Source organism: Euphorbia lathyris, chromosome 5, assembly GCF_963576675.1.
Source record: "Euphorbia lathyris chromosome 5, ddEupLath1.1, whole genome shotgun sequence".
In the NCBI taxonomy this organism is placed as follows: domain Eukaryota; kingdom Viridiplantae; phylum Streptophyta; class Magnoliopsida; order Malpighiales; family Euphorbiaceae; genus Euphorbia; species Euphorbia lathyris.
Genome location: NC_088914.1, coordinates 8756842 through 8781891, shown reverse-complemented (window position 1 = coordinate 8781891; position 25050 = coordinate 8756842). Strand labels below are relative to the sequence as shown.

The following is a 25050-nucleotide window of genomic DNA, read 5'->3' as shown; positions in this document are numbered from 1 at the left end:
AGTTTTAGGTATTTGGTTGGATATATCCGGATTGCCTTTTAAACATGTAAAATAGCTTTATATAAAAACATTTTTTTCCAACAGCAACAATAACAAAATGAAGAGTTTTATGTGTTTAGTTCGATATCTCCGATTTACATTTTAAATATGAAAAATATCTTTTTTTTACAAGAAGCAGTTTTTTCCAATAGTAAACAACAAACGGTAACAACAAACAACAGATAAATGAAACAGTTTTTTTTTTTTTTTGAAAAGACAGTCCTAATAGTTTAGATAATTAAAGAGCCTAATAGTGATTTAAAACTTTAATTTAAAATTAAACCCACTGTTTATTCTACTCCCCAATAAATATCAGTCCCTACTAATTTTATTTTTTCTTTTTTAATATTTCAACCCCCAATAAATCCCATTTCTTGCTATTTTCTCCTCTTTCTTTCTCTCCCCCCCATCTTCTTCTGCCTCCTCTACATCGCCTCCCTCTTACTCTACATAAAACGGCGACTAATTCCTGTTTTTCAAAAAGCTCAAATTCATGTTCAAGAAGTAGCAGGGGATCGTACAGATCATTGAAACCCTAATAATTTTCTGTTTTTGATTACTCAGTCATTTGTTAAATGCTCGTTTATGAAGCCTCCCTGGCTTGCTGCCTCCGATTTTATTGGTGAGTTTCTGTTTTGTTTTCAGCGAAAACCCTAGCTATTTTTAGTATACTTCGTTGGTTATTTCGGTTATAATTTTTTTTAATGACGCGTTGTTATTTCAATCTCGAGTTTTGGTTTCCTCAGTTCTTTTTTTGGTTTTTGTTCTTGGTTGCTTTTCAATGAATTGGAATTCCGTGGGGGAATTCGCGTTCTTGAAAGCATCTAAGTAGAATCTAAGCTGTTATGATATGGGGGATTTTTACGGGCTTTCTGTTTTGGATGGGTAGGAAGGAATAATATCTAGAGGTGAAGTTGATTTCTGGGTGGAGTTGTCTATGTGGAAGATCTTTGCTAGGTAGGTCATTTTCGATGAGATATATCCCGTTAGTGATGATTTTTGGAATCTATTCGATGAAATGTCTAAATCAGCTCGTAATCTTCTATTTCGTTCTTTTCCTTTTTGTCTTGAAATTTTTTCGATTTTGGGAAATTCTAGTTTTCGGCTTCTGATAAAATGTCTTATTCAACCGAGTTTTCCATAATTCTAATTCGCGCTGGATATCTTTTTGCTATGAGCTCCTGTTTTGGTTAATCTTGCAAAACTCTGCTCGCATTTTCGAAATTCTGATATTTGGGCAACATGAAGAAGATTTGTTTTAGATTTTAGCTCATTTTGTTGTTGTAGGATGTTTAGCTAATTTATTTTTTCTCATTCTTCTTTTACATGTCTCAGTTATTGTAGATTTGCAATATAATCTTCCTCCATAAATGCCGATAATGGACGAGGTTGAGGAAAATTTGTTCGCTGCAAGTGATGCCAAGGTATGCAATTCAAATATTCAGGATGCGTTCTTATATTGTAAACGGCTCCTTTTTGAAGGTTTCAACTGTCTACAAGGAATGAATTTTGTTTATTAATTTCTCTCTACATGCGATTTTTTTTTATATGTGCTTGAGAAAAATGGAACCTTGTATTTCCGTTTGAAATTTCAATTTCTCAATTTGTTTAATAGAACCACTCTCTCTTTTATTCGGAATTGACTGACATGTCCGTTATGTTCTTCAGCTACATGGAGAAATGTGCAAGGCGCTGTCAGCTATTTATTGCAAAATTTTGTTGATTTTCCCTTCTTTGGAAGCAGCACGACCTAGGAGCAAATCTGGCATTCAAGCGTTATGTTCATTGCATATAGCACTTGAAAGAGCTAAGAGTATTCTTCAACACTGCTCAGAATGCAGCAAACTTTATTTGGTATGATTTCCTTTTTCTTTTCATTTGATTCGGTATCTAATGTCCATCTTTTTTCTGTTATCTTGTCATAAGGATTTTGCTGAAGGACTACATTTGTGATGCAGGCTATAACTGGGGATTCTGTCCTTTCAAAATTTGAAAAGGCAAGGTCTGCTCTCGTGGATAGTCTTAGGCGGGTTGAAGATATTGTCCCCCAATCAATTGGATGTCAGGTAATGACTTTTCTTCTCAATCTTGTGAAATTATGTTGCCCTCAATGTCACTTGTGTTGTTGGTAAAGAGAGTTTGAAGTAAATAGTGAATTGCAAATCTCGTTTTTCAGAGCAATGCTGCGTTTCTAGTGGAGATTGTCGGCTATTCTTCTTATATTGTTGTCCCTGAATTTTCAATGTCTTTACATGGACAGACTCCATTTTTTTTTTACTTTTTCCCTGTCGCACGTATATTCACATCTTTATTATTATGTCACTTGATTATTGTACTAAGCTGGCCAACTTTTATTATTGCTTGGTGAGGTTGTTTTTGTTTCTATATATGTGTTTTTACTTGGAAGCATTACTGATCCCTTTTATAATTGGAACGTTCTTCTTAGGTTTTGGAGATTGTTAGTGAATTGGAAGATCTTCTTTTCTCACTTGATCCATTGGAGAAACAAGTTGGGGATGAATTAATTGTGTTGCTTCAACAGGGTAGAAAATTTGAGAATTGTAGTGACAGTAATGAGCTAGAATCTTTTCATCGGGCAGCTACCAAAGTTGGTATTACCTCTTCCAGAGCAGCTCTGACTGAGAGAAGGGCTCTTAAGAAACTCGTAGATAGAGCTCGGGTAGATGAAGACAAGAGGAAGGAGTCAATTGTTGCTTATCTCTTGCATTTGATGAGGAAATACTCAAAGTTATTCAGAAGTGATCTCACTGATGACAATGATTCACAGGGTTCAGCACCATGTTCACCCACTGTTCAATGCTCGTTTGATGAAGGTCATGCCTTTGAGCGACACCTAGCGAAGATTAGTTCTTTTAATTTCAAGTCGAGCAACAAGAGATCCGGACAGATCCCTGTTCCACCAGAAGAATTAAGGTGCCCTATATCATTGCAATTAATGTATGATCCTGTCATTATTGCATCTGGACAAACATATGAGAGGCTATGTATTGAGAAGTGGTTCAATGATGGGCACGAAACCTGTCCGAAGACTCAGCAGAAGCTCGCTCATCTTAGTTTGACACCTAATTATTGTGTGAAGGGTCTTGTAACTAGTTGGTGCGAACAGAATGGAGTTCCAGTTCCAGACAGCCCACCGGAGTCTCTTGACCTCAACTATTTTAGGTTGTCATTGTGTCAGTCAGAATCTGCAAAGTCAAGATCAGTGGATAGCATCAGCTGTAATAAATTGAAAGGGATAAAGGTAGTTCCTTTAGAAGAGAGTGGCACGATTGAGGAGGCTCAACATTATGAAATGGAAAATTCGACTCTTCAGCAGGAAGAAACTCAGTTGGGGGATAACTTTGAGTATGATATTTTTCAGAATTATCAGAATTTGTTGACCATGTTGAATGAAGAGGAAGACTTGAGGAAAAAGTGTGGGATAGTAGAAAAAATTAGGCTTTTGCTGAAAGATGACGAGGAGGCCAGGATTTTCTTGGGAGCTAATGGCTTTGTTGAAGCACTTCTGCAGTTCCTAGAGTCAGCTGTCCGTGCAAGGGATGCAATGGCTCAGGAAATGGGTGCCATGGCTCTTTTTAACCTCGCTGTCAACAATAACAGGTCAGTTTACTTCTGAACATTAAATTAGCATGTGGTTGTGGTGGTTAGGGCTGTCAATTTCTAACATGACAACACAATTTATAAAGATAATTCTCTTGACACGACTCGTTGACAGAAATATCATTTTCGTGTCATTTATATCATATAGAATATTAGAATCATGTGGAATATATAGATGGTGTAACACGATTATGATACAATAACCAGTTTTGAGACCCCTAGTTGTGATGCTATTATGTGGCAAGACTATGGCCCATGCCAAGTAACTTATAAAATTTACTTCAGGATTTATTTTTCTAACTAGTAGAGGTGGCAGTTGTGTACACGACCCGAACCCAACACGAATTTAGCAGGTTAGTGTTTTAATAAACAAATAATGGGTCATTTTCGGGTTGATACTAAATTGACACCCAAATTTTTGGGTTGGGTTAGGGTTGATTTGTTAACCCAAAAATGATATAAATATTTAAAATTATTATTATATACTCTCATGTTTTTACATGTAACCTTAACAAAGGCTATACAATTATAATTGTCACCCGCGAACATGACTGAACCTTCCAAATTTTTACTTGTCAATCCTTAACTGAGATAGTAAAATTACAAGTGACTTGTAAACACATTACACGAATTCAACATGATATTAGCGAATTAAGGATTTATTAAATAGATTTTGGGTTAAACTTTTGGATGATCAAAGTTAACCTTCTAATGAAAAAATGCTATAAATATTTAAAAGTATTACTATATCCTCTTGTATTTTTAAATATCCCCGTTAACGGAGATAGTAAAATTACATGTGATCCGTAAACACAATATGAAATCAGCACTAACCCAATTGGTTAACACGATTATGTCACAAAAAACTGTTTTGGTTAGGGTTGACTCATTTAACACGAACCCAATATTTGCACTATAGGAACACGATCTACTTACACGAATCGCCACCCTCTACTAAATAGATAGAATATGACTGTAAAGCGCAAAATAAGTGTGATTATGTTTAACATTTCCTTCTAATTTCAGAAACAAGCAAATGATGCTGGCAGCTGGTGTAATCTCATTACTTGAGATGATGATCTCCAACTCTGATTCATATGGACCAGCAACAGCCCTCTATTTGAATCTCTCCTGCCTCGAAGAAGCAAAGTCCGTTATCGGAACGAGCTTGGCTGTTCCGTTTTTAGTCCAGATCCTTACAGGCAAGGCAGAACCTCAATGCAAGATGGACGCCCTCCATGCTCTCTACAATCTCTCCTCCAAATCCTCCAACATTTCCGGCCTCCTTTCCGCAGGCGTTACCAACGGGCTCCAATCCCTCCTTGCAGCCCCTGGTCACCTTGCTTGGACAGAGAGATCCATAGCAGTATTAATCAACTTAGCTGCAAACCAATCAGCAAAAGACGAAATGGCAACCACCCCTGGTCTCATCGGCGGGTTATCAACAGTATTGGACACCGGTGAACCCATTGAACAGGAACAAGCCGCCTCGTGCCTTTACATTCTATGCAACGGTAGCGATAACTGCAGTCAACTAGTCCTGCAAGAAGGGGTTATACCCGCATTAGTCTCTATGTCAGTCAACGGGACAACAAGAGGGAAAGAGAAAGCGCAGAAGCTTCTTATGCTATTCCGAGAACAACGACAACGAGATCAACCACCTAAATCACCACCCCAGGCAGTAGCAGTCGAGCCTCGGCTACAGCGAGCTGAAAGCAGCTCCTTACCAACAAATAATCAGGAATCAAATCCGCTTTGTAAATCCGTGTCGAGGAGGAAGATGGGAAAAGCTTTCAGTTTGTTTTGGAAGAGCAAGAGCTACTCAGTTTACCAGTGTTGAAGAGATCTGATCTGAGCTGATCTTTGTAAATTTGTAATGTATCTTCTTCTTCTTGTTCTATTTCTCTTTTCTTTTTCTCTTGTCTTGTCTAGTACCCATCCCCATGGGCATCATTTAATTTTGACCTTATAGAGAAGAAGAGATGTACAGGCCCATGTGAGTTATGGTTTTTCTTTTTTTCTTTTTCTTTTTTACCCTTGCCTTCTCTGGTTATAGGAGTAAGTGTACTATGTAATGTCACTGTAATGGAAAGCCGTAGTAATTAACCGTCATAATTAATCATATCGACTTGCTTCGATGCAGTCGGGTAGGACAAGAACCTACTTATAAGTTATATAACTTGAAATCTCTTCCGAGTTTCTTTACAAGTTGCATCTTAATTAGGCATATTAAACTCTAGTTGTAAACCAGGCGAGAACGGGATTGGGGAGAGTATCGTTGTGTTCCATTGGTAAATTTTTGGGGATTATCCACGTTTGTTGGGACGGATCTCCTACGGGGATAGAAAATTTCCGTCCAGTTAACTGCTGGGTGGGGGTCAATTTGATCATTCAACTTGTTATGTGTAGTTAATTTGTTAAAATTAGGGTGCAATTGGGTTATTTAACTTAATACAGGTAGTCAAATCAGTCTAAAGTGATGCATATTAATATATGATTGGTAAATAAATGCCAGACTAAATATTCAAATTAATACTAAGAAAATAACATTATGATTTGGTCTTTTATTTATTAAGTTTTTGAGCTTTTGTTTTGATACATAAAGTCTACAATATTTTTTTTTTTGCCACATTATGCTTATATGATCAAAAAGTCAACTTTAAATATAAAATTTCTTTAAATATAAAATTTGGTTGTAATTTGGTTGGTACAGTATTATTCATTTCACATATATTTGAAATTTGTATTTTTCACATTTTGAAATAACTGTAATATATTTTTTTTTTTTTTGAAAAGGAATGAACTACATTGCTAATCAATTGAAAGTGCATTACAAGTAAACGGGGCAGATTGGACACTCATTCCCCACGATCAGACAAAGAACTTACAGTCCGAGCAACTAAATTCGCTGAGTGACGAACAAACCTTACTGAGCATCCAACTAGGTCTTTCAACAAATTCCTGCAATCTCCCACAACAAGCTCCAAGGTCGAATTGCCACTAATTTGTCACTTCAATGAATACATTAGTACTTGTGAGTCTGATTCGAGCTCGATGCTCTCCCAGCCCTTCGTTTTCAGCCAACTTAACGCTTCCCGACACGACAAGGCTTTAATAAGAAGCGGGTCCAACAGACAAAGCAACACTCCATTTGCCGCGGCAATGATGTGTGTAATACGGTTATATAGAGAAACTGTAAAAAAATACAATTTCAAATAAAGATAATGTTTTTTAACTGAATTAGATCATAAATAAGAAAAAATAAATAAAAATAAACGATTAGAGAATTAATATGTCTAAATATAAAATCAAGAGTTTAATCAACTTAAAAAATGATAGATTAGGAGTCTCAATATGCTTTTTACCTTAATACTAATATTATTTTGGACTAAATTAATTTTGCATCTAAATGACAATTCTTATTTATTAGAGAATTGAGGAACCGAAAATGTATAAATTTAATTCTATGGTTATTGATGGTGAGCAGATTTAGTCACTATGTCAATACATTAATCAGCTTTAAAATGATCCCATCTAATAAATGTTAGATTTTAAATTGAACTATTTTATATGAGAAGTTTAAATTCACTTTCTTACAATAGCTATATGATTAAATTTGTAACTTATCCTTCAAGAAAATGACATACGATGTCTAAACTCTAAAGTAGTCTTCCTTTCCCTTTTCCTCCTCCTTTCTTACTACTCTTCTCCTTCACACAATCTTCATCCCATTGTTAAATTTTTAGGTAAATTACGTACGTGTTGTACAATATTTGTCCTATTTCATATTTTGGTATACAACCTTTAATTTTACCTACAAAAGTGTACAACTTTTTGATTACCCCACTAAAATGTACAACCGGTAATTGTGACTGGTCAACGCGAAGTCAACACACATCGTCAGTAATTTAACCTCCATAAAAATCAAAATTGCTGATATGACGCGTTGACTTTGCATTGACTGATCAATTTTTGACTTTTATGGAGGTCAAATTGCTGACATGTCGCGTTGACCGTCACAATTACCGGCTATATTTTTAGTAGGAGGTCACCAAAATGTTGTATACTTTTATGTGTAAAATTAAACGTTGTACACCAAAGTGTGAAATATGACAAATGTTGTACACCACGTATATAATTTACTCTAAAATTCTTCTGCAACTTGGATTTCTGATTCTTCACATCCCATTTACTTTTTCTTTTTCTTTAGAAATCCAACAAGCCCTTCAAGTAAATTTGTTTTAACCAGTGGCGGAGTCATGACCCTACGTTTGGAGGGGCAGATTTTAGCCAGCTTGAATTTTTTTTTTCATCGGACACATTAAAATTTCATCATTTGGTGTATTGAGGGCTAAATAATTAAAATCATCTAGCTTCAAGGTGTAGACATTTTTTTTTTATAATTTCAAAACCAATTTTTTTAAAAAAAAGTTTATAAAACTGATAACAACCCAAATTATTCTTGAATAAGGAATAAGGAAAAATTAATAGAAATAATGGCAAACCATTATTCCTTCTAAAAGAGATATTTATGCAGGGTTAATATGGAATTAATGACAATTATTGCAGGATTAATGCAGGGGTGAATATGCAAATAATGGAGAAAAGGAAGGAGTTTCTAGCATTATGCTACACCACGTGGACCATCGCGAGATACGCCATAACGAGATACGCCCGATGAGAGCGAGTAATGGGGACCCGCCATAGCTCTCAAGGAGAGCGTACATACGCCTTGACTGATCTAAGAATACCAAAAGGCGCCTTTATTACCATCCATGAATGGGAATAAATACAATTAAATGACAATTAATAGCCATTAAAGGGGAATAAAGACTTGACTGTTCGAATACCTCAACTCTGAGGGTTTCGATGCTAAATGCTGGGATTAATGGAGAATTGATAGCAATTAAAGATGAGTAATGACATGACTCTTTACCTGCTTCCCCATTAATGCTGAAGGTTACAGAAACCTATATAAATACCCCAGCTTCCTAGGATCAAAGGTACACTTATTGATTCTCTACTTTTGTGCTTACAGTTTATTCTCAGAAATATTACTGACTTTGGCATCGGAGTGTCCCCGGTCGATCCCAACGGCGCCTCACAGGGAAGTGCTCCGATCAAGGATTTTTCCATAAGTTATCAATTGGTGCGGTGAACGTGGATCTCTAACAAACAGAAGATCACAAAATCTTGATTGTATAGAGTTTCACAAAGAACAAAACAATGGAGTCAACGGAATAGAAATCACAATCTCAAACCTTGGCTCAATCAGTACAACAAATCTATCCAAAGATACAGTTCTCCATATATTGGTGGGAAAAAGTTTTCTACATTAAATCTGGAACTTTATGATGAAAAAGATAAGTTTCCTCCCCTTTCTTATTCCATTTTTAATTAAAGAAAATTGAGATCCCTCAATCTTATAAAGTGCTATGAATATCATTACATGTTATTATGATAAATCTAATAAATTGTGAAAGATAAAGTAATAGACACAAATCTTTCATTAAATCTTGCATGCTCAATATGCCTTATATTTTTATGCATGACGAGTATAATATGTCATTATCATTGAATTAGTACAAGATGCATGTATAAGATCTGTAATCTTGGAATTTTATAAAAAATTCATCCATTCAAGGTGATTTATCACTTAACATTATGATATCATAAAAGGCTCGTGTAATTACAGATAATTTAGGTCTAACCAGTCTTTTGGATGAACATGCATACAACTATTAGAAGAAATTACAAAAAATCATATTTGGTTTTTCTTGTACAATTCACCATCTATGTATGGCTTTTCTCATATATAGTACTTTTAATATCAGAAATTCATATTTTTGAATATTGTTTTGTCAAACAGTTATTTCATTCCTTTTTTTACAAGGATGTGTTTATTCATAATAAAAACTGTTTATCTGACATTGTTAGAATTTCTTTTACCAACGAAGAGACTTGAACATATTGAATCTATTTGTGATTATCATGTAATTGTCTCTAATTATTAAGGCCATTATGGACTGATGAATTACCAAATTGGATAAACGAAACTTTCATACCCTGAGCTAACTACAAAATAGTGTAAGTGTCAGTTTTGGATCAGAACATTAATTTATGTAAAATTCTTAGGATATACATGATAATTCCTTAGAGATTGTTTGGATGATGGTATATGAGGGTATGTGAGGATGAATTTTGGATAATTTTCCATACACCCCGAATTGGAGGAGAATCATGGTACATGTATTTTTTCTTCCAAAATTACCCTTCGTATTTATTTTATTTATACAAATGAAATGATATAAGAGTAATTTCATATATAACTACATTATTAAACCACCACTTACCTTACTTTAATTATATTTCATCCAAACGAGGCATTAATGATCTCTGAATGCCATTAATGCATGGATGCACAATATTGATTGCAAGTAAATAACAACTATGTAAGATATCTTTCCCAATATAGAATGTCATAACTTTTATGATGTTTAAAATAAATATGCTATCTTGGATATTAATGTGCATTGAAATACAAAAGGACACTGTTCTTAAACCATTTTCATTATGGTTATTTATTAAGAATTCATTATGATATTTATGTGCAGTAGTAATCTTTATGGTTATGACCGTTATATGTGGTATTATTAACACAATCATGAATAAAATTCTATTATGAATTTGTTTGACATATAATATTTACTCGGTTTTATCCTTTGACTAAGTTCATTCTAGAGTCAGGGACCAACGTAAAGGAATTACTAAATTGATTCCAAGATGAACTAAGAATTCCATAAAGAGACATTGCATCGTACATGATATTTCCCAACAAAGGTCAATGCAAATAGTCTTTCACTATGAAGTCAGTTCCATGGATCAAGCCATTGATCCCCAAGGTAAGTGAATATAGCTTTTATGCCTTACCACAATCTTTTAATAATGGACAGGATATGCCCCACTTCTGGAGTTCTTTCAGTACTAACCCATAAGTACAAAGGGAATTGCTAATACTGCAACCAGTGCCAAACACTGGCATGAAAAATAAAGCTCAATCCAGAGAAGTGTATATTCGAAGTCACTTCAGAAAAATTCCTTGACTACGTCATTAGCCAAAAAGGAGTTAGAGCAAATCCAGATAAAGTAAAAGCACTACGAGGCAAATTGCAAAAAGAGCGCCTAAATAAAAGCCCTACGAGGAGAAAGGTGAAAAGAGCGCCTAAATGAAAGCCCCACAAAGGGTGAGAAAGATCCAGAGGTTGAACAGACGGATCATCGTACTAGGAAGATTGTCAACAAGCATTTCAAGGTACAAAACAATTCCTAGTAGAACCACCCTTGATGAGCAGACCAATTTGAAGGGGAGACCTACATTTGTATCTATCTGTCATGGATAAAGCTATGTGCACCGTGGTTATTCAAGAAGAAGAAGGTCAACAGTTCCCCATCTATTATGTTAGCAAAATGTTGAAGGATGCGGTGACAAGATATTCGAAGCTAGATAAAATGGCTCCAGCGGTTGTGACAATATCCATCCGCGTCAAACCGTAGTTCCAAGCATAATCTCAATATGATCAAGATCAAGATCAAGAGCTGGCTTCACCACCACGATTCAACATTGAACACACGGATGATGAGATTGAAAGGCGAGTGTATGCTGCTATAGATAGACAAGAGAACAATGCGGAAAGATACGCCATCCAGTTAACAGGAATTCGCCATTCACAGTGCGGATCCTGGGGTACGAGGCGGACAGAATGTTTAAAGCTTCCAACTTGCCACAATACAAAGGAGAAGATTCAGTATAAACGGGACATTACATATCCCGAACCCAAAAGAGGGGAGCATGTAACCGTTGGAAGGAACGCCAAGACGTATTACAGGTTCCATAGAAGAAATGGCCACCAAATTTTGAAGCTTGCTGGGAGCTGGAAAACTAGATAGATTTGTCCAGAATAACAAATAACAAGACGACAAGCAGAAGATAGATCCCATAAAGAAATTCAAAAGTGTCATTAATGTCATAGCAGATGGACCAGTGTATCAGCCACCCATGAAAAAAGCAAAAATATCCACTCTGGATAAAACATCCCTCAATTGCCCCTTTTGCAGAATCAAGTCTAATAATCTCTCCACATACAGATGCATTGACGATTGAAGGATGGAAGATGAAATGAAGCGAGTCATGGTAGATACGGGCAGTTCTTGAAATGTCATCACCAGAGGTGCATTCGCCAAACTAAAGGTTGATCCGATCCAAATAGAAACAACCATTGTTGACATCATGGGAGTGACAGGTCACACTATCCGAACCAAGGGCCAGGTAACTTTGGAATGCAAGCTGGCGGATGATGATCAAGCGTGGATTGGTGATCTGGAGTTCTCTATTAAGGATGGACAATTAGCTTATAACATCATTCTTGGGCGGCCATTCATCTCAGAGGTTGCAGCCCTAATTTCCATCCGCCGTCTGGCAATGTACATTCCCACCAGCAAAGGAGGAATAATGATTAGCGGGAACCAAAAGGTGGCTCAAGAGACCTACTCGGCGTCGCTATCGATCCGCCCACAATTCAAAGATGACCAAGGTGAGGAAGATGAACTTGTCACTATAACTTTGGGCGACACGGAAATGTTCCTTATTGCTGATGGAAAGCGGGTGCGGATCGCCAAAGGATTAAAACCTGAGATCAAGGAGGATGTTACGAAAGTTCTCATTGAGTCTGAAAGCGTGTTTGCATGGAAGAATGAGATCCTCACAGGAGTAAGCCCAGATGTGATTACTCATAAGTTAAACATCATGGAAGATGCAAATGCAGTTGCTCAGCAAAGACGGAACCATGGGTCTAAAAATCAGTATTTTTACGTATTCTTATATATGCATTAAACTGTTATAGTATCCTATATTTTATAATTTATTCTTTCTTGCCATACTTCTTATATTCATTTGCCTAGTTTTGTTCTATATCTTTCCAAATTCTATAGAAGAAGAAATAGCAAAGCTGAAGAAGGCGGATGTAATCAAAGAGGTGATATACGCCCAGTGGCTGGCGAATGAAAAGTTCCACAAGCGGATCAATTACCTCAAAGATAGGACAATTGATCCCCATCACGGGCGGATCCCCTTTCCACAAAGATAAGAAACACAGACCCTCAAGAGCTTTCAAATGAGCTCAACTCTCTCCTCAAAGACAGGAAAAATATTGGTCACCATCAAAAGAGGGTTAAAATTATCTCAAACATGAGAAAATTACACCCGAAACTTTCTCCTCAAAGATAGGAGAACAATAATCTCAGCGGCGGATCGATCTACCTCAAAGATAGAAAACAATTGATCACCGTCAGGGACGGGTTAAAAATTTCTCAGACGTGAGATCTTTACACCCTCAAGTATTCTTCTCATAAGGAGAGTATTAAGACCCGCTGGCGGATCGATTTACCTCAAAGATAGGAAACAATCGATCACCTGGGGCAGCTTAACTTCCTCACCAGGAATAAAAGCTTCTAGCCTTCAAAAAGGCTTATACTCCGAGGTATGGCTGGCCACCTACCTTGAACAAACCAAACAAATCCTAAACCAGATTCTAGAAAATTACTTGCTAAAAGATATAATGCATAAGTAAAAATAGTTCTGGAAAGAAAAGGGTTCATCCAAATAATGAAGCCTCGTCTTCATCTCCAAATAATGAAGCCTCGTCTTCATCCAAGTAATGAAGCCTCGTCTTCATCTCCAAATAATGAAGCCTCGTATTCATCCAAGTAATGAAGCCTTGTCTTCATCCAAGTAATGAAGCCTCTTCTTCATCCAAGTAATGAAGCCTCTTCTTCATCTCCAAATAATGAAGCCTCATCTTCATCCAAGTAATGAAGCCTCGTCTTCATCCAAATATTGAAGCCTCATCTTCATCCAAGTAATGAAGCCTCGTCTTCATCCAAATAATGAAGCCTCGTCTTCATCTCCAAATAATGAAGCCTCGTCTTCATCCAAGTAATGAAGCCTCGTCTTCATCCAAATAATGAAGCCTCGTCTTCATCCAAACAATGAAGCTTCGTCTTCATCCAAACAATGAAGCCTCATCTTCATCGACGTAATGAATCCTCATCTTCATCATAGAAATAACGAAGTCTCGCCTTCACAAATGCAAAGTAAAACACTTTGGAAAATGAGTAAAGGCTAAAAAAGCAAATGCCTAGAGTGTCAAAACCCCCCACAAAATGCACAAAAGTCCCTAAATGGCTGATCATTCTTACTGATCCCTAAGGGCGGGTCATTCTCCTCAATATGGCAGAACTGAAGAAAAGAAGTCCCTAAGGCGAATCATAATCCTATGCGGTAGGAACAAATGGTCCCATAAAGGGCGGGTTATTCCTTTTCTAAAAGAAATATAGCTCTCAAAAAGCCCCTAGAGGCTAACAATGGATACGGTTGGCCACCTATCCACGAAGAAGAAAAAATCCCTAAAAGTGCATCATATCTATATATGATCCCATCTAGGGCGGGTCCACTTTCCTCAAAGATAGGACAAAGTGATCCCCCATCTAGGGCGGGTCCACTTTCCTCCAATATAGAAAAATAAAACACCATTTAGACAGCCCTAAAGAGCTTTTTGTACCTTTAGGGGGGGGGGGCTTCTGATAACAACCCAAATTATTCTTGAATAAGGAATAAGGAAAAATTAATAGAAATAATGGCAAACCATTATTAATTCTAAAAGAGATATTTATTCATGGTTAATATGGAATTAATGACAATTATTGCAGGATTAATGCAGGGGTGAATATGCAAATAATGGAGAAAATGAAGGAGTTTCTAGCATCATGCTACACCACGTGGACCATCGCGAGATACGCCATAACGAGATACGCACGATGAGAGCGAGTAATGGGGACCCGCCATAGCTCTCAAGGAGAGCGTACATACGCCTTGACTGATCTAAGAATACCAAAAGGCGCCTTTATTACCATCCATGAATGGGAATAAATACAATTAAATGACAATTAATAGCCATTAAAGGGGAATAAAGACTTGACTGTTCGAATACCTCAACTCTGAGGGTTTCGATGCTAAATGCTGGGATTAATAGAGAATTGATAGCAATTAAAGATGAGTAATGACATGACTCTTCACCTGCTTCCCTATTAATGCTGAAGGTTACAGAAACCTATATAAATACCCCAGTTTCCTAGGATCAAAGGTACACTTATTGATTCTCTACTTTTGTGCTTACAGTTTATTCTCAGAAATATTACTGACTTTGGCATCAGAGTGTCCCTGGCCGATCCCAACGGCGCCTCACAGGGAAGTGCTCCGATCAAGGATTTTTCCACAAGTTATCAAAAACTTATCTTTTTATTTTTAGTTTTAAATTTCTTATAATTTTCATATATTAAAATTTAATTCAATTTTTTTTGTACTCAATAAAAAATGAGTTTAAGAAGGTAAATAATATAAATAAAAACAATGTTATATGTTATTATGTATAGAAATAAAAAGCAATGAAAATTCAATCGCCAAATTTACACTAATTTAAAATTAATAAAAAAAGATCAATAGTTAGGGGTTAATTGTTAATTTTGAAAGATAAGAAATCTAATTGACTTTAACATAATAGCCTACGAGATAAGATAGGGGATCTAATAAATTTATTAAAAAAAAAAAGACCTGACAATTAATTGTTTAAAGAAAAATGGACTTTAATTTTTTAAGGCCTTATGGCCAAGCCTGTGGACAATCACTTAAATTTTGTTTTGAATTCAACCTTAATTAAATGATGTGGTTTTGATTAGGTTGAATAAAAAAAAAATACAGAAGACTGGGCTTCCAACCCCCATTTCCTTCGTGTAGGTTTTTCGGCAGGCTGAAGGGTCGGTCAATCCTTTCTGGTTCTGCCGTTGGTTGTAATCAAACATGTCAATTTCTGATACAATAACACGATTTTTAGAGATAATCTATTTGACATGATTATTAATTTTAATTGTATGTGTAATGCGAGCCAAATTGACTTCTTCTTAGTAAGGAGTGCTTGGAGAACGAGTTATATTGACTGTAAGGTGATCCCTGGTGAGAGTACGACAACCCAACATAGAGTAGTGGTGCTTGATTTTCGAAGTAGGAAATGTATAAGAAAACGAACACCACAAGTGGAGACTAAGATTAAGTGGTGGAAATTGCAAGGGGAGAATCAACAAAAATTTGTGGATGAGATGATCAAAAAATATATTTGGACTTGTAATATGGATTTAGATATAGATTCGATATGGACTAAGATGGAGCATAGTATAAGGGAAGTAGCGAAGGAAGTTCTAGGGGAATCTAAAGGTAGCATGCCATCGGGTAAGGACACATCTTGGTGGACAGAAGAAGTACGACAAGCAGTAAAGAGTAAGCGAGAATCCTATAAAATATTGGGGAAATGTAGGAGTGATGAGAACTACGAAAAATACAAAGAGGCTAAAAAGGAAGTAAAGAAGGTCATACGAGATGCTAGAGCAAAGATGAATCGGGATCTGTATACAAGATTGGATACGAAAGAAGGGGAAAGAGACATATATAGAATTGCTCGGATGAGAGATAGGAAGACGCGAGATCTCGGAAAAGTTAAATGTGTGAAGGATGTGGACCAGAAAGTCCTAGTTGGAGATAAGGATATCAAGGAACGATGAAGGTCCTATTTTGATGACTTATTTAATGGATATCGCAGACAAGATGTTGGAGATATAAGTATCCCTCACGATATGATAAATCATAAATGCATGCGGAGAATTCAAAAGGGTGAAGTCAAAATGACATTAAATAAGACGAGGTTGAAGAAAGCAGTAGGACCTGATGGCATCCCTATTGAGATTTGGGGATGTTTGGGAGAAAGAGGAATCGAATGGTTGACGACGTTCTTCAACAAAATTTGGAGAAACAATAAGATGCCATCAGAATGGAGGAAAAGTATCTTAATCCCTTTGTATAAGAACAAATGCGATGTCCAAGATTGTGCCAACTATCGAGGAATCAAATTATTGAGTCACACTATGAAACTTTAGGAGCGAGTGATCGAACAAAGGCTAAGGAGGATGGTGAAGATCTCGGAAAACCAGTTTGGCTTTATGCCGGGAAGATCAACTATGGAAGCCATCCATCTAATGAGACAATTAATGGAGCACTATCGAAATAAGAAGCAAGACTTGCATATGGTTTTCATTGACTTGGAGAAAGCATATCATAAGGTACCAAGGGAAGTACTTTGGTGGGCCTTGATAAGGAAAGGCATTTCGCGGAAATATATTGACATCATAAAGGACATGTATGAGGGAGCATGCACGAGTGTACGTACTAGTGTTGGGAAGACTGAAGAGTTCACTATTACGATTGGAGTGCATCAAGGTTCCGCACTAAGCCCATTTCTTTTTGCCATCGTTATGGATGAACTAACAAGTTCATTTCAAGATGGTATACCATGGTGCATGTTGTTTGCAGATGATATTGTGTTGGTTGATGAGACGAAAGAAGGAGTGGAGAGGAAGTTGGAACTATGGAGACAAACTCTAGAATCTAGAGGCTTTAAGTTGAGCCGAAGTAAGACAGAATATTTGGAGTGTAAGTTTAGCGGCCATAGGAGTAGGGAGGCAGGGACAATCACCCTAGATGGGAGAGTTGTTCAGGCCTCAGATTGCTTCCGGTATTTAGGATCTATTATCCAAACGGATGGAGAAGTAGATGGAGATGTTGCTCATAGGATTAAATCTGGTTGGTCGAAGTGGAAGTGTGCTATGGGTTTCCTTTGTGACCCCGGCATGCCTAATAGATTGAAGGGAAAATTCTACCGCACGGTAATCAGACCAGCATTGGTATATGGTACGGAGTGTTGGGTAGTGAAACACTGTCACATCCATAAGATGTCGGTGGCGGAGATGCGTATGTTGAGATGGATGTGTGGTCATACGAGAAAGGATCGGGTGAGTAATGAAATAATTAGGACAAAAGTAGGGGTTACATCTATTGAGAATAAAATGAGAGAAAACCGACTAAGGTGGTTTGGCCATGTGAGACGTAGAGCGCTTGATGCGCCTGTTAGAAGGACCGAAGAGTGGCAAAAGGATGTAGTGGTGAGGGGTAGGGGAAGACCTAAGCAAACTTGGAGGAGGGTGATCGAGAGTGATATGAGTTTACTGGGAATTGAGGAAAATATGGTAGTGGATAAGACGGAGTGGAGGGAGCGAATTTGTGTCGCTGACACGACTTGATTTCACGGTTTTATATGATGGTTCATGTTAGCCGACCCCGAATCATTTCGGGACTAAGGCTTTGATGTTGTTGTTGTTGTTGTTGTACCCAGTATAATACATTTATCACCAACACAATTATGATATGACAATCCATTTTCACATCCCTTATATATATATATACACACACACACACACACTCAATTTTGGACTCCAAGTCCTGTTGAGAGGATCAAATTTTTCCCCAAAAAGTGAACTTTACTATTGATTTAGGAAGTGTTTGGTTGTTTCTTTTCATGCTCATGTTTGCTGCACCTGAAAAGTAGCGTTTTACAAAAGCAGAGAATCCCTACTTTTTAGAAAAACAGTAGTTTTCAACAGCAAACTGTAACAGTAAACATCAAACATCAACAACAAACAGTAGGTAAACTAAACGGATGATTGAGCCTTAACTATCGGCTCAAGCTTTTAGTTTAATTGTTTCCATGACATGGTATGGTTTCATGAAAAATTTCACTAGAGTTGAATGCGTTGGTTTGTGTATCATGTAAGTCGATGTTGCAATCTATATCTTCAATTACAATAATGGAACGAGTCGAAGTCGTAGTCAACAATCTCTTGAGATTAGGAGTGTCGAAATGAGTTGTCATGTCATAATTATATTCTATATATTTTACATAATTATAAATGATAAATGCAATTGTAAATCGTATTGACGTATCAGAAATTGACAGCTCTACCTGAAATCGGAATTGTTGCGCAAACTTGCAAGCTCCATGTCATAAATGTTGAACTTGAGGTAATTTGCTATGGTTGCAATCAAGATTGATTTCCATGTTTCAAGAGGACCGTACAATAAGTATCCATGTTTAAAACTAATTTTAAGTCCCAGCAAAGCTCTCATTATGATTAAAACTGATTTAATCTTGTCTCAAACAAATGGGTTTAATAAGGTTTATAAGCTGCATACTAATTCTTTACCAGGAAGCTATCATGAGATCTCTGTGGTTTGGCAAGCTCCGGATGAAGATTAGGTCAAAGTTAATTGAAATAATATAGTATTTATAACCATCACGTGAGAGAACAGAGGAGGTCCAGAGTCTAGTGTACATGTATTGAAGAGGAGCAGTATATGAAATAGTAGATGTAGAAAAAGGAAGTTTGTGACTTTTATTGCAAGCGCAAGAATTACAATCTAAAATAGATATGCTAGAGACATTTAATTTATTTTGAGAAACAAGTTGATTGAATTTTTTTAAAGATGGATGGCCTAAGTGATGATGCCAGTCTAGAGAGGTGGTTTTTGTGCTTGTGAAACCCCGAGGTGAGCTGAACTGGATTTCATAGACCAATGTTAGAATTGGACCTTGAAGAAGGAAAGTCCCCGTTTTGATGTCCTTCACATGAAAAATTTGGGTAAGAATTCAATAGAAGCATTATTATGAGCATAAAGTTGGGAAATAAATATTATGTTTCATGAAATGGAAAAGAAATAGAGAACATTATTAAGTTGAATAGGAGATGATAAGTGTTGAAAGACAAGAGAGTCAATGTGGGAGATATTTAAACATATACCACCACCAAAATGAGTTCTTCAGTGCCATCATTCCGAGCATGATTTTGAAGATCATGGTGACATGATCACTATCAAGAAGCCATGGAGAGGAAAAGTAGGAGCCATGCATTTGTGCAATATGAACTTGAGGGGGACCAAATTTGTAGCCAGAAGGAGCAGCTCGATTGTTGGTGCAAGAAGAGGAAGGTCGCATTATATTAGGGAATTTTTGTTTGAAAAATTGACATCGAGACACAACATGTCCCTAAACGCTGCACTATTGACATTTGCCTAAAAAAGGGCGAGGCTACCTCGTTGAATTGGGATGAGGAGTCAGGATAATTCCAAAAGTGTAACTAGAACCATAATTGAGATGTTGGGAATGAGTTGAGGTTGCAAAGGCAGTAATGGAATAAATGACCATTACATTGAATGCTTATTACCTTGTTTGGTTGCACATTACAATTTTGTTGTAATGGAATGAGAAAACCATGAGTTAAAGTTTGTTCAACAAATCTTGTAATCTCCATTACATAGAAAAATGACTTGAATTCTCATTACATCCAAAATATGTAATTCCAATTCTTACTTTCAAAACTCTATCTAACCTCTCATTTGTCAAATCTCACATCTCAATCTAACCTCTCATTCTTGTAAAAAACGCAAAAAGTAGAAAAACATGAAAAATTGAAAACCGGAGAAAAGGAGAAAATAGAAAATTGGTGAAAAATGTTGAAAATGGGTTAAAAAAACGAGAAAAATGTAAAAAAAAGTACGAAACAACGAAAAACTATACACTAATTTATTGATTTCAGTTAATCTAATTTTGTATTTGATTTTGATTCGATTTTTTTGCACTTTTCGTGTTTTTCACGGTTTCATATTTTTTGTTGATTTTAATTAAGCAAATAAAATATTATGATTACATTTAATTAGGAAAACATAATTATTGTAATTACATTCCATCATTTTCTTTTTATTTGTCAACCAAACATGGTAATAGAATTGCTATTCCATTCCATTCCATTACAACTTTGATTACATTACATTGCATTACGGCATACCAAACGACCCTTAGTTGTTTGACATGTCCCCTGCTGGGTTTCACATAAAGTACTTATAAGAATATGCCAGATATATTTGGTGGGGTTAGCTTGAGATATTGGGAAAGAGAACCAATTAGAGCACTAAATAGAAGTTTATCTTTCCTGTTCCAGAATTGTAACGCAAGATTTGGTCAATTGCGATGATGATGACAATGGAGGAAGGAGGGGGAAAATTTCCATCAACGAATTTATAGAGATCATGCCCTATAAGAATGACTTGAATATGTAGTTTCCATAAGAGATATGTTATGGGGTGAGTTTGATTATACTTGGAATGGTGATGAAAGTGAGTGGCTTGGTCGGGTTATCGAAGTTTGGGATTTGGGAAGAAGCGCTCGAATTTTCCATGGAAGCTGCATTAGCAGATAGAGAAGAAAAGGAAGAGGACGATTTGGCAAAGATGAGAAGGGGATCAGATTGCTCTGATACCATATAAAAGATATGAGCTATAAGCAATGTTATCAGGCTAGGACCGGATCGGCCGATCGAACCGAAAACCGACGAGGAAACCGGTCCGAACCTGTCCGGTTATTTCAATGTTGAAATAACCGAAGAGACCCGGGGTTGGATCGGGACCCAACGGTCAGCCCGGGACCCGGCGTGACCCCGGGTCTGTAGAATTAAAAAAAAAGCGCTGAAATGTTTTAGGCGGGCGGGTATTTTGGAATTCGAATTAAAGGCGGGCTGGCTGGAAAATGAGATGGGTGGAATTAATTTCAACCCCTAACCCGATGGTTAATCGATTGCACCCCCCTGCGCGTGAGAGAGCCTTTTCCCTAGTAATTGGTTAAAGGCTTGTAAAGCCCATTTACTTATAAACTAATTAAGTTTCTCATTTCTTTCCTATGTGGGATGTAAATGTTTAATTTCATTTTATCTTCTTCCAAGCCATTTCAAATGGTTCACTTTGAGTATCAATTTCTCATTCATCATTTGTCCGTTTTGAGTTTATAATATATTTTTAAAAAGATCTTATGACATAGAATACGTTGATATATTTCAATTTATTCTGAATTTAATTTATTCGTTATATATTTAAGACTCAAATTAACAAAAAAATAACAAACCAAAATTGTTTATACTTTATTTTGGATATATATAATGTATAAAAATAATTTTAAATAAATTATATATATTTAATATATATAAATATTATTTATTTATTTATTACATCATCCGGTTCGATCAATCCGAGCCATCCGGTCCGATCAAGTGACCCGTGACCCAGTCATCAATCCGGTTTGATGTCCGGTCCGGTTCTGATAACATTGGCTATAAGTGATTTGTTATTGATAGAGTACAACGATATAAATAGGAATACAAACCTAGAGAACACAAAGATAAGTTTGTTGTAACAGAAGGATTTACAACTAATAACTAATGGATAAATACAAAAATACTAGAGATATATGATAGGGATGTTTTATCCCTATCTTTTGGGATAACTTATGGTTTATTCTTGAGCTAGTTTTATACACATTCCATTAAATCAACGAGAAGTAATAAAATATGTACTTTCAGTTAATTTTATTCATTTTGAATCTCGTTATAAATAAAGTAAATAAATGAAGTAATCCCGAGTTCAATGGTTGTATTTTACAGGTTCAGGGAACACACACGAGATGCAAAAGACGATGAAAACAAGTCCATTTTCCCACATCCATACAGAGCTTGCTACCATCCACGCGGAGCTTGATATGTTCCACGCGGTGCCCACTGAATTACGACAGTCAACAAAGTCAACCTGATCCTTGGCCCCAGTCAACATCAGACCATGTGGAGCTTGATATGTTTCACACGGAGCTTGGAGCTTGATAAAACCTTGATAGACTTCAAAAGATCATCCATGCGGAGCTTGGGTAGCACCACGCGGAGCATAGACCAAGTCAAGGATTGGGAATTTTGTCTTTCAGTGGTGTGAAATCTGCAACGCACGAGGAAAAACATTTCACGCGGAGCGTGACAAGTCCCACGCGGAGTGTGACCTCTGTTTTCAGCATCAAATGTGAACTATCCGAAGACCTTTGTAATTATGATTATGCCCCGAGCTTGGTTTGTGTATAAATAGGAGTGCTTGCCACTCAAATCATCATCTAGTTTTTGTGTAATAAAACTCTACCACCTTGAGAGCTTGTATAATCCTTCCGTTACTCCATCGAAGTTACATTCCATCCGCATTCCCCAAGCTCGAGAGTTCCACCTCCAAGTCTGAAGCGACAACCTTGAGTCCGGTTAGCTAGTTCTAAGAGCCGATTCTTCTTCCCTTTTTACTTGTTAATTAGCTTGTACTCTTCTTATGTGCTAGACTTGGTTGTATTCCTCATTTATGCTTTCCACAGTAATAAGATATGATTTACAGTTTTCAGTTTCACTATACGTGTTGATATTTATTGCTTGCTTTGATACTTATAATTGATTATTGTGTAGGTCGCTTACGAACTCCGAAATCCATTAGGATTCACATAGGTATTGCCTTACTGAAAGTGACAAACCAGAAATCGTAGGAATTGACAAGCCACATAACTTACAGGCTCTATTTTCTCAATCTAAGAATTAGAGTCACCTTAAGAGGAAATTACGATCTAAGAACCTCATGAAGTTGTTCAGTTTATAGATAATCATCTTTGCAAGAGTAAATTGTTACTCGTATATATTCTGAAATATTGTTTGTTATGTGTTGTAACTTATCGCTATCAGTACCACTTCTTAAGAGTTTGAATTATACAAAACCGTCTCACCCATAGTTTAGGAGTAGTTTATAGTGTCACCAAACCAAATCTAAAGTATTCACCGCCTAGATAATATATAGAACCGAGTAGTTCAATACTTGTGGGTATAAATCCCGTGGATTTCAATACCTGAACTTAACCAGATTTATTACTTGATACGATGGGGTACACTTATCCCTTAGTTGTAGAGGCTGGAGCAGTGGTCATCGCCTCAAGCGCATAATTGCTGCAAGCTCGGTCTCGCATCAATATGTATAAGAGGTTAATCCTTATCAGGTGGCTCTAGCGACAATGCAATCCGAAGATTTTAAGTCCCAACGAGGCTCTCATTATGAATAAAAGGGATTTCGTCATGTCTCAGGAAAATGAGTTTGATAAGGTTTATAAGCTGCATACTATTTCTTTACTGCGAAGCTATCATGAGATCTCTATGGTTTGGCAAGCTCCGAATGAAGACTGGGTCAAGGTTAATTGTGATGTCACTAGTAAAGATAACCCGAATCTTTCTCTTGCAGGTGGCCTAATTTGGGATGCTTGTGAGAGTTGGTTGGGTGGCTTTGCTTGTAATTTGGGGATCTGTTGTTCAGCTGTGCTTGTTTAGCTTTGGGGCCTCTATTATGATCATGAGTTGGCATGGGAACTTTGCTTTAAACGAGTTATTGTGGAGCTGGATTGTCAAGCGGTGGTTCGACTCATTTCTGATCCTCAACGTACTACTCGTTAGTACTATTGGATTATTAATAGGTGTAAGACCTTGATTAGATGGAATTGGGATGTCAAAGTGCATCATATCTATCGTGAAGGTAACAATGTTGCTAATTAAATGACAAACTTCGTAAAAACTCTTTTGTTAGGTCATCACGAGTGTGGTGTGTCTCCTTCTAGCCTCCATAATCTTATGTTGGCTTATGTTTGTCGGGTTAGCACCATTCGAATGGTTCGACAATAGCATTTTCTTTTTCTTTTTTCATTCTTTCAGCAGGTTTTACCATATATATTCGATTTCTTGTAGTAATAAAAGATATAATAATTAATTAAGTTCATTAATGTACAAAAATGTTGGATCGTAACAGAATCTACTAACAATTTTTATACATTAAATTGTGTACTAAATATATATATATATATATAAATAAATATAATCTACAAAAGACTCCTCACCCTTTAATTTCTATTCCAGAATCATATAATTAAATAAAAGCTTCTTTCACCCATTGTTTTTCCTTTCATTTTCCTGCTAAAAAGCTTCACAATTTAAGCTGATTCCACCTCTTCTTTCTTCTCCTCCTTTCGCCTTTTCCGCCTTTTCCGCCTGTTCCTTTTTCGCCCTTTTCGCCTGTTCCTTTCTCGGCTTTCCCTTCGACTGGTTCTCTCGCTAGTACATCCTTGTATGACCTTCCCCTTGGTAAAGATACCTGAGGAAGTACTTGATCTTTCTCAATGCTTGGAGGTTCCTGACGAGTATCTTGTTTTTTCCTTGATTCCCAAATTGTAAATTTCTGATCTTCCTCGGGGTTTTGAGATTCCTGATGAGCAACAGGTTCACTTTCGGATACTCGTTTTCTCGAAAAACTGTCTTGATTAACGAGCAGAGATTCCTGATAGGTTTTTGATTCGTTTATCGGTTCCCTATTTGTCGCCGTATGATCTTCCTTAAGGCTTGGAAATTCCTGACAGGTGTTTGTTTCATTTTTCGATCCCCATTTTGTCGCCTTATTACAATCTGCCTTGAATTTTGGAAATTCCTGGCGAGTGTTTGCTTCATTTCTCGATCCCCAATCCG

The 25050-nt window shown here is 36.7% G+C and overlaps 1 protein-coding gene across 3 annotated transcripts; it reads left to right on the top strand.

Moving 5' to 3' along the window:
• Positions 1-400: 400 nt before the first annotated feature.
• LOC136229224 (U-box domain-containing protein 6-like) lies at positions 401-6835 on the top strand. Of its 3 annotated transcripts, none has more exons than XM_066017859.1 (7): positions 401-661; positions 1375-1463; positions 1708-1893; positions 1998-2105; positions 2486-3660; positions 4687-5533; positions 6457-6835. In XM_066017859.1, exons 2-6 carry the CDS (start codon positions 1410-1412, stop codon positions 5498-5500), a joined length of 2337 nt encoding a protein of 778 aa, XP_065873931.1. In that variant the 5' UTR covers positions 401-661; positions 1375-1409; the 3' UTR covers positions 5501-5533; positions 6457-6835. The 3 variants fall into 3 exon arrangements, with proteins under 3 accessions (XP_065873931.1, XP_065873932.1, XP_065873930.1); XM_066017860.1 differs by lacking the exon at positions 6457-6835 and adding an exon at positions 929-996 and having other exon boundaries at positions 4687-5782; XM_066017858.1 differs by lacking the exon at positions 6457-6835 and having other exon boundaries at positions 4687-5782.
• The last annotated feature ends 18215 nt before the right edge of the window (positions 6836-25050 follow it).

Excerpts from the sequence above, each read along its gene's own strand:
- LOC136229224 (XM_066017859.1), top strand. The coding sequence starts at position 1,410 with ATGCCGATAATGGACGAGGTTGAGGAAAATTTGTTCGCTGCAAGTGAT. Across the intron at positions 1,464-1,707 it reads TCGCTGCAAGTGATGCCAAG|CTACATGGAGAAATGTGCAA; the intron begins GTATGCAATTCA and ends TATGTTCTTCAG. Across the intron at positions 1,894-1,997 it reads AATGCAGCAAACTTTATTTG|GCTATAACTGGGGATTCTGT; the intron begins GTATGATTTCCT and ends TTTGTGATGCAG.